The sequence below is a fragment of the Trichomycterus rosablanca genome, chromosome 21 (genome assembly GCF_030014385.1).
Source record: "Trichomycterus rosablanca isolate fTriRos1 chromosome 21, fTriRos1.hap1, whole genome shotgun sequence".
Lineage (NCBI taxonomy): Eukaryota > Metazoa > Chordata > Actinopteri > Siluriformes > Trichomycteridae > Trichomycterus > Trichomycterus rosablanca.
The window spans coordinates 9,969,278-9,985,303 of record NC_086008.1 but is presented as its reverse complement, the minus strand read 5'-3'; the positions used below and the strand labels follow the sequence as shown (position 1 = coordinate 9,985,303).

Here is a 16,026-nt window from a genome sequence, read left to right as displayed (position 1 = left end):
TAGATCCATGCTACTCTAAAACATTAAAAGTGTTAGTAAAACATTCTACCCAGGCATGATACCTACTGTATGATACCTAAAGAAATACTAAATGTCACCTTAAATGATGCTTATATTCTAAATTAAGTCTATTTGTGACTCAAGAAGGTCCTGGGTTCGATTTCCAGGGTCCTTTCTGTGTGGAGTTTGCATGTTCTCCCCGTGTCTGTGTGGGTTTCCTCTGGGAGCTCCAGTTTCCAGTAACATGCAAGTGAGGTGGATTGGAGATACAAAGTTGTCCATAACTGTGTTTGACATTAAAGACTTGAACTGATGAATGTGTAACTATTAACTACCCGTCCTGTCATGAATGTAACCAAAGTGTAAAACATGACACTGAAATCCTAACAAATAAATGAATAAATAAAATCTATAGAGCTGCAGAAAGCCTCGCTGCTGCAGAATGAGATGGAGGTGCTGTGCCAGAGTCCACCTCATCAGAGAGGAATACCTGTATGGAATGTATCCAAATGTGTGAACCCCACCATAGCTGTGAGTTCTATAACAACAAACAGTCAACCACTAAACCCTGGAGTGATTGAGCCATCTACTCTAATCAGTTTAATAGGTAAGTTAACACTAACCTGAGCCAAACAGGATTATTAGCCAAACTGTGAAGTACCTAAAAGTACTGTGTATGAACCACATGGCCACTATGCTGTTAATTCAAGCTGCGTTCACATGATTTGTAATTTTACTGTTTTGCATGAACATTATATGGAGTTGGGATCAAATTGTAGACCATGAATGACCATGGTTGGATTTAATGAAAAATTTATATTTTGTAAGTGTTAACTAAAATAGCAACTTCTCAATAAGTGTCTCATTTCTAACATGCCTAGCAATTTAGACATAAAAACCATCGCCATGGAACATCAGGAAAACTAATACCTATCTTTTACCAGTGGTACTTTGTGCCCTGGTATTTGTCATCTGTGTTTTGTCAGTCTTATACCATAGAAAACGTGAACGCAAACATCTACTGACCATTCAGCCTTCTCCACTGGAGCAAGAAAGTGCCAAACAAACCCAAGCCAAGTGCAGAACAATAGATGGATCAAAATTCTGTAATCAGAGGACAAACCCAAATAATAAAACGTTACTGAAGTTGGACCAGACTGTACTAGAATCTGAGAAGGCATCACACATTTTCCAGATTTACAGCAAAGCTCTAGATCAAAAAAGAGAAGTGTGTACTCGGGCCAAATCAGCAGGTCCTGAGTTTTTTACAGTTTGGGGTGGTAGGCAAACGGAGACTGCAGTTCAAGAAGATCTGACAGAGCCTCAAGTGGACCTGATGAAGGATGAAGAGAAATTACACTGTGAGAGGAGTGAATCCAAAGATAAAACTAGGGAACATGAAAGGGAAGAAGAGAAGGAACCAGAAGGAACAACTGAAATGAAGAAGCCACATCAGCAATCTGAGAAAAATGATAATCATGATGATGATGAAAGTAATACTGGTTTGAAAGCAATAGCAAAGCTCAACCTGATGATGGATGCTGATGTGAAAGAAGAAAATACTATAGAGGAAAATGCCCAGCATAAAATATTCCTGTCAAATGCTAGTAAAGACATTATGTCCATTGAGGATGAAGCCAAAAATCTAGCCTTCAGTGTAGCAAGACCCTTTCAAGAAGACAATGCTGCTACAATCCAGCTTTTGGATGATGATGAAAACATGCCATACTTTACCATTGGACCTGATCCGGAAAAGCAAGGTTCAAGCCAAAAACCAGAGCTAATTTGTGCTGAAGCTTCCACTAAAAAGGAGAAGTCAAGACCCATTAGGCGTGTCCTATCCTGGCCTCCTACTGCAGCTCAGTGGAAAAAATACTGCTCCCAAAATCAGCAAGTCCTCAATGTTTCACCTAATCTCATTTTTCTCACCCAATATACTTATCAAGTAAGCATGTTCCCGCCCACTATAACTAGCCCTGAAATGATCCCACAAGTCAGTGGTTTAGATGCTTTGCATGAACACCAGTCACACATACAAGTCAGAGACATCCATTCCCTGGAACCTTCTAGAGAGTCTATGATTCAATCCTACATCCAAGGCTTGTCCACATCAGCTGAAGATTATGTTTATATAAACGAGCAATCTGACATCAACAGCATTCCTCGATCAAATTATGGTGCACAACCTAACATGGTCACATCATACAGTCCACTATATGAAGAAACAGGTTTAAAAGCGGCTGATAGGGGATCAGTGCATCCTAATGAGGCCTCTGTGAAAATAAAAAGCAAGAAGAAAAAGACAAATCAAACTCCAAAGTGTGAACAGACAGGATCCGGATCAGGAAAGCAACCATGGAGAAGAGACAAAAAGGGGAAGAAAGCAGAGAGAGATAAACAGAGGAACCCGCCTAGATCTGGCTCAGGTCCATCTCTCTCTGGATGCTCTCCTAGTGATGACAACCTGCTGGTGGGTAATGAATACACCTTCATAGATCTTCTCCATGAGGTGGTGGAGAACCAAGGCCGCTGGACACGAGAGCGGTGGAGGCAAAGTCACATCAATAAGTCAAAAAATAAGCAGTTTGTAAAGAGTCAGTAAATGTGTCTTTCACTGTGGACTGCATTTAAAAGTACATTTTCAGCATTTATTAGAAAACACACTGAATTCATCAAGTTAAAGATTTATTTTTATGTCAAAATCTTAAATTTAAGTTCAGACTTTTTCCAGCCTCTAAATTACCTAGATCACATAGAAATCCACAGAGTTGTTGTGCTTTTCATGTAATGTCTCTTTCTCAGTTAATAGAGAATCCTACAGAGAATTTACTCAAACTCCAGAGCTAGATAACTAACTGGAGTTTTTTTTTTCTGAACCAATCGAATCTTAATAGATAAAAAAAAACTTGGTCCATGACTTTTGCCAACATATTCAGCTTCACACGGACACAAAACATTTATTGTGTACAGTTAAGTGCAAATTAATTCTGTATTCACTTATTTTAAGGATATTCTATAGCTTTAGTTTTAACATTTTTTGTTATTCGGGGTATTTACAGTTTTTTTACGCTGAGGTGGTATAATTCTTTGTGGAGTTTTGTGTTGTATTATAAGATTTCATTTTTGTTACTTGTTGAACTTTTGAACTCTTGTATCCCTAACTGTTTTGGTTTTACATATTTCCACTTTGAATATATGATTTTAGTAATTTTACTTCTGCAATCAAATCTAAATGTGATGTAGAGCTAATGTTTCAAATGGAGTCTGCCAAGTGAACTTGTCGATGTAAATGGGTCCTTAAAATGTGTCATTTGTTATCTCTTTAGGTACTAAGCAGGCTAAAGTTAGTAAATCTTTTGGAATAAATTTAAATGTATCATATTAATACAAGCTATTAAACAACTGCATACAATTTTAAGTACACTGTACATACTTTTCCAGCTTTGGTACTTTTGACATGCTTGAAAATTTTCCTTTTTTATTTTGACCAACAATGCATCTGTAAATGTTAATACATTTTATTCATTTCTAGCCAATTAAATGATTAAATTGGAAAAAAGTATTAACTGTAATCAATATTTATTCATGAATATTACTTCATAATGTATTTAGTAATGAACACAAAATGTCACTTTTTACTTACAGTATCACAATAAAGTCTTTTACTTTTTCCCCCTTATTAAAATACATTGAATGTAACACTGACATTTTCAGTATTAAAAACCACATGCAATGACTGACACAGTGATATTATTGGTTTGGATTTCTTTAAGAACTAACTACTGACTAATTTGTGCATAAAATAAATTTGAATGTAATTGTAATTTAAATAACCTTATTTTTTCTGCAGGGCATTGAAATGGCTCCTCTTGAGATTTAGTTCAGCTTCAAGTATTCAAAGTATTTAGTCTCTTTCTACACCTTAAGGGCACCTTTATTTAAAAATTCATTAGTCACTTTTACTGGCGACTTTATTACGATCAGGGTTGCAGGTTTTGGCACCACCTGGAAACAATGGGCACAAGGTAGGAACATATGCTGGACAGGGCATCCATAACTCAATCAACAACACAAAATTACTCACTCACACCTAGAGGCCGTTCAAAGCTGCCAATCTACCTTTTGCATGTTTTTTGGAGATGAAAGAAAACTGGAATACACAACAGCAAGAATGTGCATAATTCTTAACATTAAAAATTAGGTTAGGTGTGTTATACATCAAGAGAACAGAACAAGCTATAATGTTTGACCCTTAAAAGTGAGAATGTCTGGTGCCTCTAATTCTTGGGTCCAAGTTATTCTGACCGATCACTTGATCAAAATGATGGAACATTTCGTATCTGATAGATGTTGTCTCTTCAGTAATGAAAATGCCCACATCCACAGGTCACAAAGATTACTGCATTGTTTCATTAGGACATGTTTTAAAATAACCAGGTCTGTGTACTTTGAACAGGGTTTGCACCTTGACTGATCTGTGTTCTCCATGCACTTCAGCTGAACTGGGTAATACTTACTTTAATAAATCTTTAAAGACTATGTATATATTTAGAAATAAAAAACAGACTTGACAGTAATATTTAAAATAAAACTACAATATGTGTTCAAGCAGGTTATTAAAACTGTGGGTAACTGTATGTATTACTATTATGGTTCATTATTATTCTTCATTTTTCACATTTTGTAGGTAAAAACATCAGACAAAACTAAATATTCTTGGCTGCATGCAGCATTTATTGAATCATTCGTACAGGTTAGAAGTACACAGACTTCATATAAGAAATTGTACAAAATGGATCTTTTTTTTTCTTTTACATCGTGCTTTTCTACACAAAAAACAAGGCAAATGTAAACACGGGTCTCTTGTAAGTTTGGCAATAAAAGAACATGCACAGTCCATTTGTTTTCTACCTCTATGGCAACTAGTATTCTATATAGCTATTATTTAAAGTACTTTATTTTCAGTGGATTGGCAATAAAATGAAATGTAACTTTTAAAACGTTTCATAGACTATGCAAACATGCAGAATATGCAGAATAGTCGTTACAAATGAAAGAGCAGAACTAAGAAAAACTAAATCAAGTGGACTTTCCATCTTACAGATTTCCATCAACTCACTTTACACTAGTCAGCATGAGGACTAGAGAGAAGGTAACCAGGGGGTGAAGTTTGGTACTATATAAGGACTGGGTTCTATTGTACTTAGTGTGTAAACATGAGAATAGAAAACCTTTCCATCCTCAAAACACATAACAGTTGCTGCCTGACATCAACAGACTACAGACATTACTGGCCACGGATTATGGCATATTATATTAATATGGCTGAGTGGTTCTGAGGGCTGTTTAGTGATATTCATGCTAATCATTTTAAATCATTCTGCTGTTCTGACTCAGTGACCATTGAGTGATAAATATGGCTTGACAGAAATCCATTTGATATTTAAAATGAGCTTATGTAAAGGTCAGTACCAAAAGTAAAGAATTCAAATTAGTTTTATAATGAATAAATCAATTAATGATGTGGCTATTAAAACCATCAAGGTTTAAAAAGATGTTTTTAAAAATTTTCCTGAAACACTTGTTTAAAATCACATACAATTAAAAAAAAAAACAGCTATTAAGCTTAATGTCCTGATTTAATTAGATAGTACTAATAAAATACTAGTTTGAGTTCTAATTTAAACATAGATTAACAGATGAATGTAGTTAGTTAATAACAGAGTGTATAACAACATCCGCAAAACTATGTAGTGTTCCTCAGAGTGTCTCAATTATTGGAATGAGACAAAAATCATGTGTGAAAGAAAATAAATGCCTAAAATAAATATCAACCCTATCTGTCTGTGTAGGTTCAGTTTAAAGGGTTATGCTATACTCTGTTTGGACCAGCAGAGCTTAGTGCAAGAAATCTTGTCATGGTGAAATTTAATAATAATTATAATATCTATGTAGTGTGGGCACAGAAATTGAAATAAATGATTACTGATTATCTGGCACTATATAATACAAATAGGTATGTATACATACTTTGTTGGTAGTTTTAAGGCAAAACGCCTTTTAATAGACCTATAATGTGATGTATCACTCCTTATAGTATGGCTCTTAATTATTATTAAAATAATTATGAAGACTTTATTGGTCAGCTGTCTTCAGTGTTTGCTAAATTCATACATGTAAATACATTCTGATTGGGCAGGAAACATTTTAGAAGAATATTTTTTCCTAGTGTAAGTTTCCTTACACTAGGTTTGGTTTGTTATCATTTGGGTGTAATTAGAGTAATTAGAATAACATAACTGACAGTTAATTCTGTTTGTACTGTACAGTGTGATCTGCCTTCTGTTATTGAATACTGGCCCATTAGGAGATTGAGACTTTAGATTTTGCTTAATTTTGTCTTACCTGAGGGGCTTCGAGGCCTTTGACTATGTTGGGTCTAAGGACTATATACACCGACTAGGCATAACATTATGACCACTGACAGGTAAAGTGAGTAACACTGATTATCTCTTCATCACGGCACCTGTTAGTGGATGGGATATATCAGGCAGCAAGTGAACATTTTATCCTTAAAGTTGATGTTAGAAGCAGGAAAAATGGACAATAGGATTTGAGGGCCAAATTGTGACGGCTAGACGACTGGGTCAGAGCATCTCCAAAACTGCAGCTCTTGTGGGGTGTTCCCGGTCTGCAGTGGTCAGTATCTATCAAAAGTGGTCCAAGGAAGGAACAGTTGTAAACCGGCGACAGGGTCATGGGCGGCCAAAGCTCACTGATGCACGTGGGGAGCGAAGGCAGGCCCGTGTGGTCCGATCCAACAGAAGAGCTACTGTAGCTGAAGAAGTGAATGCTGGTTCTGATAGAAAGGTGTCAGAATACACAGAGCATCACAGTTTGTTGTGTATGAGGCAGCAAAAGGGGGAGCAACACATTAGAATCATAATGTTATGCCTGATTGGTGTAGGTGGTGTATTAAAGGGGGATCCAGATTATTAAGGTAAAAATTCACAAAATGTTTAAAAAGTATGAATCAGAGATTGACAAATACATATATGATGTGGCACAAGTGACTTTGATTTCATTAAGCAAATGGTGTATTTCTCAAAGCCGCCTATACTCCTCTTTACCAGGGTGCAATAATTGATATCCCTCTGTTTTGTTGCACATTTAGACGCAGTGTGCAGCCTAGTTTCCCCAAACACGATTGTGGGAATGGACTGCACTTATATTAAAATAATAGCGCCTAGTCAAAATGAAGCAGCTTTTATTAATGTGCAGTACGTAATTAACCAGTATCAGAACTACTGGTGAAATATACTGTACATCTGTCCAGTTTATCTGACCAAACCAAGCACTGATGAATAAGGGCCACTGTGTACAGATTCTCATTAGCAAACATTCTATACTTCATTCGAGCAGTATGCTAGTCCTGTGCACTGATTAGAAACATATTTATTTAAATAAAAGTTAGACATAATGCTTAAGGATGTAAGTTCTAAAGGTAAATTAGTGGGATTTATTTGCTGTAATATTTAAACTTGGTGATAAAGCACTCAGAATGAGTCAGTAATGTTAAACGTCTTAAATCATAATTTTAAAAATGACCAGTACTGGGTAGATCTAATCTAAAAGGCTTGTGCTTCAAGGACAAAACAACATGATATTTGGTGAATACTGCAGAAGCAGTAAGCATGTAAAAGGAAATGTACCTACACTTATATACAAAATAGATTTTACCTCTACTTGTACTTAAACTCCCCTGCTTCAGTTCAGTAACATGGCAGTTGTGATTCTCTCACTCTTGCTCAAACCTCTCAGTTAAATACTGCATTCTTCAGTCTGATACGCTGTCCTGTGTGAGAACCGGGCTTAAACAGTGTGACCCCCATCTGTCTTACCCACGAAAAGTGCAGCAACCACACCAAGGCATTCTGCAGTACAGTTCCAACAAATTCCACAAAAGCTAAAAGAAGGAGGACTTGTTGGTGATGGTGTATTTACCCCTCTGTACCATTAGAGGGCAGCGTGCTTGTGTCGTGGAGGAGGGCACTCATGCATTAATCCAGACTGAGCTCCAGTTCTCAGAGATGAGTCTCTCCCCGGGTCTCTGTGCCGTAGTCCTGCCTGAGCCTGGCACCAGCCTGGCACACGGGCAACTCCTCAGGGACGTGAGCCAGCGGGTCTGAACGTATAATGTACCTGCAGGAGAGAATGTGTCTTACATACACTGATCAGCCATAACATTAAAACCACCTCCTTGTTTCTACACTCACTGTCCATTTTATCGGCTTCACTTACCATATAGAAGCACAATTACTGACTGTAGTTCATCTATTTCTCTACATACTTTTTTTTAGCCTGCTTTCACCCTGTTCTTCAATGGTCAGGACCACCACAGAGCAGGTATTATTTAGGTGGTGGATGATTCTGAGCACTGCAGTAACAATGACATGGTGGTGGTGTGTTAGTGTGTGTTGTGCTGGGTGGATCAGACACAGCAGTGCTGCTGGAGTTTTTAAATATTGTGTCCACTCACTGTCCACTCTATTAGACACTCCTACCTAGTTGGTCCACCTTGTAGATGTAAAGTCAGAGACAATCGCTCATCTATTGCTGCAGTTTAAGCTGCCAAAGGAGCTCTGCTGGCTGGATATTTTTGGTTGGTGGACTATTCTCAGTCCAGCAGTGACATCAGAGCTGCTGTGTCATATCCACTCTTACCAGCACAACACACACTAACACACCACCACCATGTCAGTGTCACTGCAGTGCTGAGAATGATCCACCACCTAAATAATACCTGCTCTGTAGTGGTCCTGTGGGGGTCCTGACCATTGAATAACAGGGTGAAAGCAGGCCAAAAAAGTATTTAGAGAAACAGATGGACTACAGTCAGTAATTGTAGAACTACAAAGTGCTTCTATATGGTAAGTGGAGCTAATAAAATGGACAGTGTGTGTAGAAACAAGGAGGTGGTCATAATGTTATGGCTGATCGGTGTATACATTATCTAAAGCATCTCAGTTTGAAAAGTAACTTTAAATAATATAATAATCATATTTAAAAGCTCACTGATGCTAAGTGCCTATGGTAGATTATTTATAATGTCCAACAGACTGTAATTAATAAACAGAATTAATAAATGAATGAATTTGCATAATGTTTCTTTTGGCTGATACTCACACAATATCATTAAGCTCCAGAACGGTGTCAGGAGGAGGGTTGATTAGGACGTAGGACAGTGTGTTCTGATGATCGTTCATTTCGTCTGCAAATGAGAAATAAATAGAGCCTTTGTCATTTCTTTATAATAGTAATTTAGCAGTGTATGCCAGAAATGCATTATGATCCTAGTACATAATTAATAATCTTATTCTCTTACACTGTTATCAGTCAAGCTTCAGCTAGGTGACATATGGCTGTATATTATGTGATTGGATTCTGAAGAAAAATAGCAAACTAAGGGGGAAAACTATATAGCACTTCCAGTAAATCTGCCTGGTCTGGTTTCCTAGACACAGATTAAGCCTAGTGCTGGACCACAAACAGGAGTGTACCTGAGAATCCAACACTGTGATTAGTCTGTGTGCGGTGAAACCAGTGACTTCTGATTTTGGCCGAGTGGTTTTTGGTTTAGGGACGGCGCTGTGCGTTTTACCTGAGCGTGAGTGACTGAGCAGTGTGATGCTGGGGGAGAGAAGGGAGCTCAAGCGGGGGTGACAAAGTGCGTCTGCTCGTCCAAACCCACCTGTTTGAGCCACTTATACAGCCAGGCCGGGTGAAAGAGAAAAAAGGGCTGACCGTTACTGAGCAACCAAGAATGTGTTTATGCACCAGCATGCAGCTGAAGCGCTCCCCATGTGCCCACGCATGCACGCGCTGTCCGCGGCCAACCACCCAACCATACACCTGTTCTCTGCATCACTGGCATTCCGAGAGACGTACTTCGCCAGCTTGCCATGCCAACACGCAGGACTGACATACAGATAAAGGCATGCTCAGAGCATCTGACACACCCACCCACGACGAGGCTGGACCGATCAGAGTGAAGCAAAATACATTGGTAGTGTGATGTTGGACAGAGGATTTACTAAATACTGATTTTTTTCCACTGGGGGGTTAAACTACTTACAAGTGCACTTATGTAAGTAAGGGTGCGTCACAGTACTTTAACTGATGCTTCCTTGATAGCATTTTGAACTTATGTCCTCTAGCATGTGATCCAGAAATTAAAGGTTTTTTATCAAAGAGGATAAATCAGGACATAATTAGTCAGATGAGAGTTATAGAGCAATAATTAAGCTTATGGTAGGATGTACATTTACATTTGCACCATTTAGCGGATGCTTTTTATCCAAAGCGACTTACAATTATGACTGAACACAGTCCAAGCAATTGAGGGTTTAGGACCTTGCTCAGGGGCTCAACATTGGTCACTTGGCAGCAGTGAAGCTTGAACCGGCAACCTTTTGATTACTAATCCAGTACCTTAACCACTGAGCTACCAAACACCAAAAAGTCCACATACTTTTGTCAGTATAACATTAATGCTGCTCCCATTCTACCACATCCTGAGGCTCTCTATTGGATTATAATCCAGTGACTGGGCAGGCCACTTACGTACAGTGGCTTAATCTGCAATATCATGCTGAAAATAGCCATAATAATATGGTACACTAGGGATGTAACAATGCACCACAAGGCGGTTAAACATTGGCGCACATGTGCCACAATTCGAATCGGTAATTCATGTATTCACCTCGCCTGGTCGACATCACTACACCGAGTTGTACCCGGTCAGCTGGTTGAATCCATGGATTTATGCTGGTTACACCAAATTTTAAACCTACCATCAACTTAAATTGTAACAGCTGGACTTTAAATGAGTTTTAGACACATCGCAAGGATAACTGAGGCGAATAGGATACACCTGACCTCAATTTGGAATGCCACAGTGAAGGGTCTGAATACTTTTGTGACTAAAGGATTTCAGTTTTTTCATCTTGAATACATTGAAAAATAGTAAGGACACGTTTTACTTCATCGTTATAGAAAATTTAGTGTAGACTAATGGCTAAAAGTTACATCCATTCCTAATTTAAGTCAAGGGATCTAAATACTGTAGCTTTGTATGTTAAAGAATGTACAGGGTGGGCCATTTATATGGATACACCTAAATAAAATGGGAATGGTTGGTGATATTAACTTCCTGTTTGTGGCACATTAGTATATGGGAGGGGGAAAACTTTTCAAGATGGGTGGTGACCATGGCGGCCATTTTGAAGTCGGCCATTTTGGATCCAACTTTAGTTTTTTCAATGGGAAGAGGGTCATGTGACACATCAAACTTATTGAGAATTTCACAAGAAAAACAATGGTGTGCTTGGTTTTAACGTAACTTTATTCTTTCATGAGTTATTTACAAGTTTCTGACCACTTATAAAATGTGTTCAAAGTGCTGCCCATTGTGTTGGATTGTCAATGCAACCCTCTTCTCCCACTCTTCACACACTGATAGCAACACCGCAGAAGAAATGCTAGCACAGGCTTCCAGTATCCGTAGTTTCAGGTGCTGCACATCTCGTATCTTCACAGCATAGACAATTGCCTTCAGATGACCCCAAAGATAAAAGTCTAAGGGGGTCAGATCGGGAGACCTTGGGGGCCATTCAACTGGCCCACGACGACCAATCCACTTTCCAGGAAACTGTTCATCTAGGAATGCTCGGACCTGACACCCATAATGTGGTGGTGCACCATCTTGCTGGAAAAACTCAGGGAACGTGCCAGCTTCAGTGCATAAAGAGGGAAACACATCATCATGTAGCAATTTCAAATATCCAGTGGCCTTGAGGTTTCCATTGATGAAGAATGGCCCCACTATCTTTGTACCCCATATACCACACCATACCATCAATTTTTGTGTTCCAACAGTCTTGGAGGGATCTATCCAATGTGGGTTAGTGTCAGACCAATAGCGGTGGTTTTGTTTGTTAACTTCACCATTCACATAAAAGTTTGCCTCATCACTGAACAAAATGTTCTGTGTAAACTGAGGGTCCTGTTCCAATTTTTGTTTTGCCCATTCTGCAAATTCAGTTGCTCGATCTGGGTCATCCTCGTTGAGATGCTGCAGCAGCTGGAGTTTGTAAGGGTGCCATTTGTGAGTAGCTAATATCCGCCGAAGGGATGTTCGACTGATGCCACTCTCCAGTGACATGCGGCGAGTGCTACGCTGTGGGCTCTTGCTGAATGAAGCTAGGACAGCCACTGATGTTTCTTCATTAGTGACAGTTTTCATGCGTCCACATTTTGGCAAATCCATCACTGAACCAGTTTCACGAAACTTGGCAAGCAGTTTGCTAACTGTAGCATGGGAGATGGGTGGTCTCGTAGGGTGTCTTGCATTGAAATCTGCTGCAATTTATTTATTTAGGTGTATCCATATCAATGGCCCACCCTGTACATTGTCTTATTAAAATAATGTTTTGAGGTTTGGCCAAAATCAGGCAACAATGTTTTTGTTAATGATAATAATAATAATACGGGTTCTTCAAAAAGTTTCCACACTTTTTTTTTATTTCTATTAATTAAGAATTTCAAAAACAAATCACATCACTTTTCTACATAATCACCTTCCGATGCATTTTTCCCAGCGTCGTACCAATGTTTTAATGCCATCGGCAAAAAATGTTTTTGGTTGAGCGTGTATCCACTGATGCAGCGCTGCCTTCACATCATCATCACATGAAAATTTTCTTTCTCTTAAAGCTTCTCTGAGCGTCCAAAAAGGTGGAAATCAGATGGTGCTCAGTCTGGACTATAAGCTCTCTCTCAGTCTTTCAGACACGAGCAATTACTACTCCTCCCACCCTCACTTTTTCCTATGACAATATAAAAGTGCGGAAACTTTTTGAAGATCCCTCGTACACATAACAGTTGGCAAACTTCTTCAGATTCTAAAGTGTGTATCCGTGATCAGGAGAATATTTTGCTATTGTGCCACTTTAAAGCTCTTTTGATTTGCAGTAATATCTTTTTTTAATTATATATTGACGTGTACAGACAGATGTTTACTCCAGTGGCAGTAGAAGAAGTTATCGATAAGCGGTGCCATTTTAAAATGACACTTCAGTGGGCATAAAAATAGTGTCGAAGAAATACAATGGAAAAGCTAGGATGTTAAAAGAAAGAAATGAAGTAGACAGAAAGTGCAATTAAAGAACTGAGAGGCACCCTACAGCTATAGTATAACAATCCCAACACACACAAAATGCTTTCTACTTCACTCTGTCCATAAAATCCTGGAAGTAAAGTCCATCTGCATATCCTCATCATTGTTCGGTGCCTAAAACTAAGTACAGTATCTACCTGCTGTACCCTCATGTAGCTACTTTCCTCATCAAGATAGAGAGAAGAAAAACACGACTACATCACTAGGCTAAAACAATTATAGCCAATGAAAATGATTTTACAGTTAGATGAGCAGCATCTTATGATCAGTCACCTACCTGGCTGGGAATCATGTGTTTATTGTTCGTTTTTGAAGTTGTTCATGTACAGTGTATCACAAAAGTGAGTACACCCCTCACATTTCTGCAGATATTTAAGTATATCTTTTCATGGGACAACACTGACAAAATGACACTTTGACACAATGAAAAGTAGTCTGTGTGCAGCTTATATAACAGTGTAAATTTATTCTTCCCTCAAAATAACTCAATATACAGCCATTAATGTCTAAACCACCGGCAACAAAAGTGAGTACACCCCTAAGAGACTACACCCCTAAATGTCCAAATTGAGCACTGCTTGTCATTTTCCCTCCAAAATGTCATGTGATTTGTTAGTGTTACTAGGTCTCAGGTGTGCATAGGGAGCAGGTGTGTTCAATTTAGTAGTACAGCTCTCACACTCTCTCATACTGGTCACTGAAAGTTCCAACATGGCACCTCATGGCAAAGAACTCTCTGAGGATCTTAAAAGACGAATTGTTGCGCTACATGAAGATGGCCAAGGCTACAAGAAGATTGCCAACACCCTGAAACTGAGCTGCAGCACAGTGGCCAAGATCATCCAGCGTTTTAAAAGAGCAGGGTCCACTCAGAACAGACCTCGCGTTGGTCATCCAAAGAAGCTGAGTGCACGTGCTCAGCGTCACATCCAACTGCTGTTTTTGAAAGATAGGCGCAGAAGTGCTGTCAGCATTGCTGCAAAGATTGAAAAGGTGGGGGGTCAGCCTGTCAGTGCTCAGACCATACGCCGCACACTACATCAAATTGGTCTGCATGGCTGTCACCCCAGAAGGAAGCCTCTTCTGAAGTCTCTACACAAGAAAGCCCGCAAACAGTTTGCTGAAGACATGTCAACAAAGGACATGGATAACTGGAACCATGTCCTATGGTCTGATGAGACCAAGATTAATTTGTTTGGTTCAGATGGTCTCAAGCATGTGTGGCGGCAATCAGGTGAGGAGTACAAAGGTAAGTGTGTCATGCCTACAGTCAAGCATGGTGGTGGGAATGCCATGGTCTGGGGCTGCATGAGTGCAGCAGGTGTTGGGGAGTTACATTTCATTGAGGGACACATGAACTCCAATATGTACTGTGAAATACTGAGCAGAGCATGATCCCCTCCCTCCGGAAACTGGGTCGCAGGGCAGTGTTCCAGCATGATAATGACCCCAAACACACCTCTAAGACGACCACTGCTTTATTGAAGAGGCTGAGGGTAAAGGTGATGGACTGGCCAAGCATGTCTCCAGACCTAAACCCAATAGAACATCTTTGGGGCATCCTCAAGCGGAAGGTGGAGGAGCGCAAAGTCTCGAATATCCGCCAGCTCCGTGATGTCGTCATGGAGGAGTGGAAAAGCATTCCAGTGGCAACCTGTGAAGCTCTGGTAAACTCCATGCCCAGGAGAGTTAAGGCAGTTCTGGGAAATAATGGTGGCCACACAAAATATTGACACTTCAGGAACTTTCACTAAGGGGTGTACTCACTTTTGTTGCCAGTGGTTTAGACATTAATGGCTGTATATTGAGTTATTTTGAGGGAAGAATAAATTTACACTGTTATATAAGCTGCACACAGACTACTTTTCATTGTGTCAAAGTGTCATTTTGTCAGTGTTGTCCCATGAAAAGATATACTTAAATATCTGCAGAAATGTGAGGGGTGTACTCACTTTTGTGATACACTGTATGTGGTGTGTGAAACACATAATAGATTCTTTATGGGAACCAAAGATGCATAAAAAGAGTTTCAAGAACAGACATACAGAAGCTTACAGGAACAAACTCGCGACACAGATTCTACAGCCGAGACGCTGCTGGAACTATTAAAGAAAGTAATGGTTTGAATAAGGAATACCACTCCTTTATTGGACTCATGTAAAATCATTAAATTATAGGTAGAATCATTTTTTTGTATATTCTTTTTACATTTTCAGATTAAATAGTATGTCAAATTAGTTCACTGCCACAGGTCGTGTTCTGACATAATATTTAATACAGAGCATGCAATTTGGGATGCAGCCAAGTGAAAAGACTAGTAACTACTATCTTACAAAATAGCTCAAAATGAGCATATTCTTTAACAGAAAAAAACATAACTATCCAAATATAATTGAATGAATAGTAGCATTAACTTGCAGGCTAGAAGTTCACTGCACAGTAATCTAGCTCAGGGTTTTTCAAACTTTTTTTCAAGTGGTCCCACATTGGTTTACAAGATGCAACATAAAGCCTCCACAAGGGGGCATTTGTGTACAAGTTTATTTCATGTTTGTGCCTGTTAAAATGTGTTGATTTAATTATTATTATGTTTTTCTGTGACCAATTTTTTTTTAATCTAGTTTATAAATTTCCAGGGGTTTCATCGTTCATGTCTAATCTGCATATTGGCTGTTCTTTAAAGCTCTAAAAGCTGTGGAACGTACAACAACCTTTGTTACTCAAACCTACTGAGAAACAAGAATCTGTGGCAGTTAAACTTAATAGACAGAATTTACTCTCTGTTTACA

General features: G+C 38.9%; 1 protein-coding gene across 1 annotated transcript in view; it reads right to left on the bottom strand.

The window, feature by feature from the left end:
- Positions 1-7,758: 7,758 nt before the first annotated feature.
- LOC134335202 (potassium channel subfamily T member 1-like) overlaps positions 7,759-16,026 on the bottom strand; it is a 95,531-nt gene continuing 87,263 nt past the window's right edge. Inside the window, exons 30-31 of the mRNA XM_063017677.1 lie at positions 9,187-9,271; positions 7,759-8,202 (exon numbers count right to left, since the gene is read on the bottom strand). Of these exons, the coding sequence (XP_062873747.1) occupies positions 8,085-8,202; positions 9,187-9,271 (203 nt within the window). The 3' untranslated portion in view covers positions 7,759-8,084. The remainder of the gene's footprint in view (positions 8,203-9,186; positions 9,272-16,026) is intronic.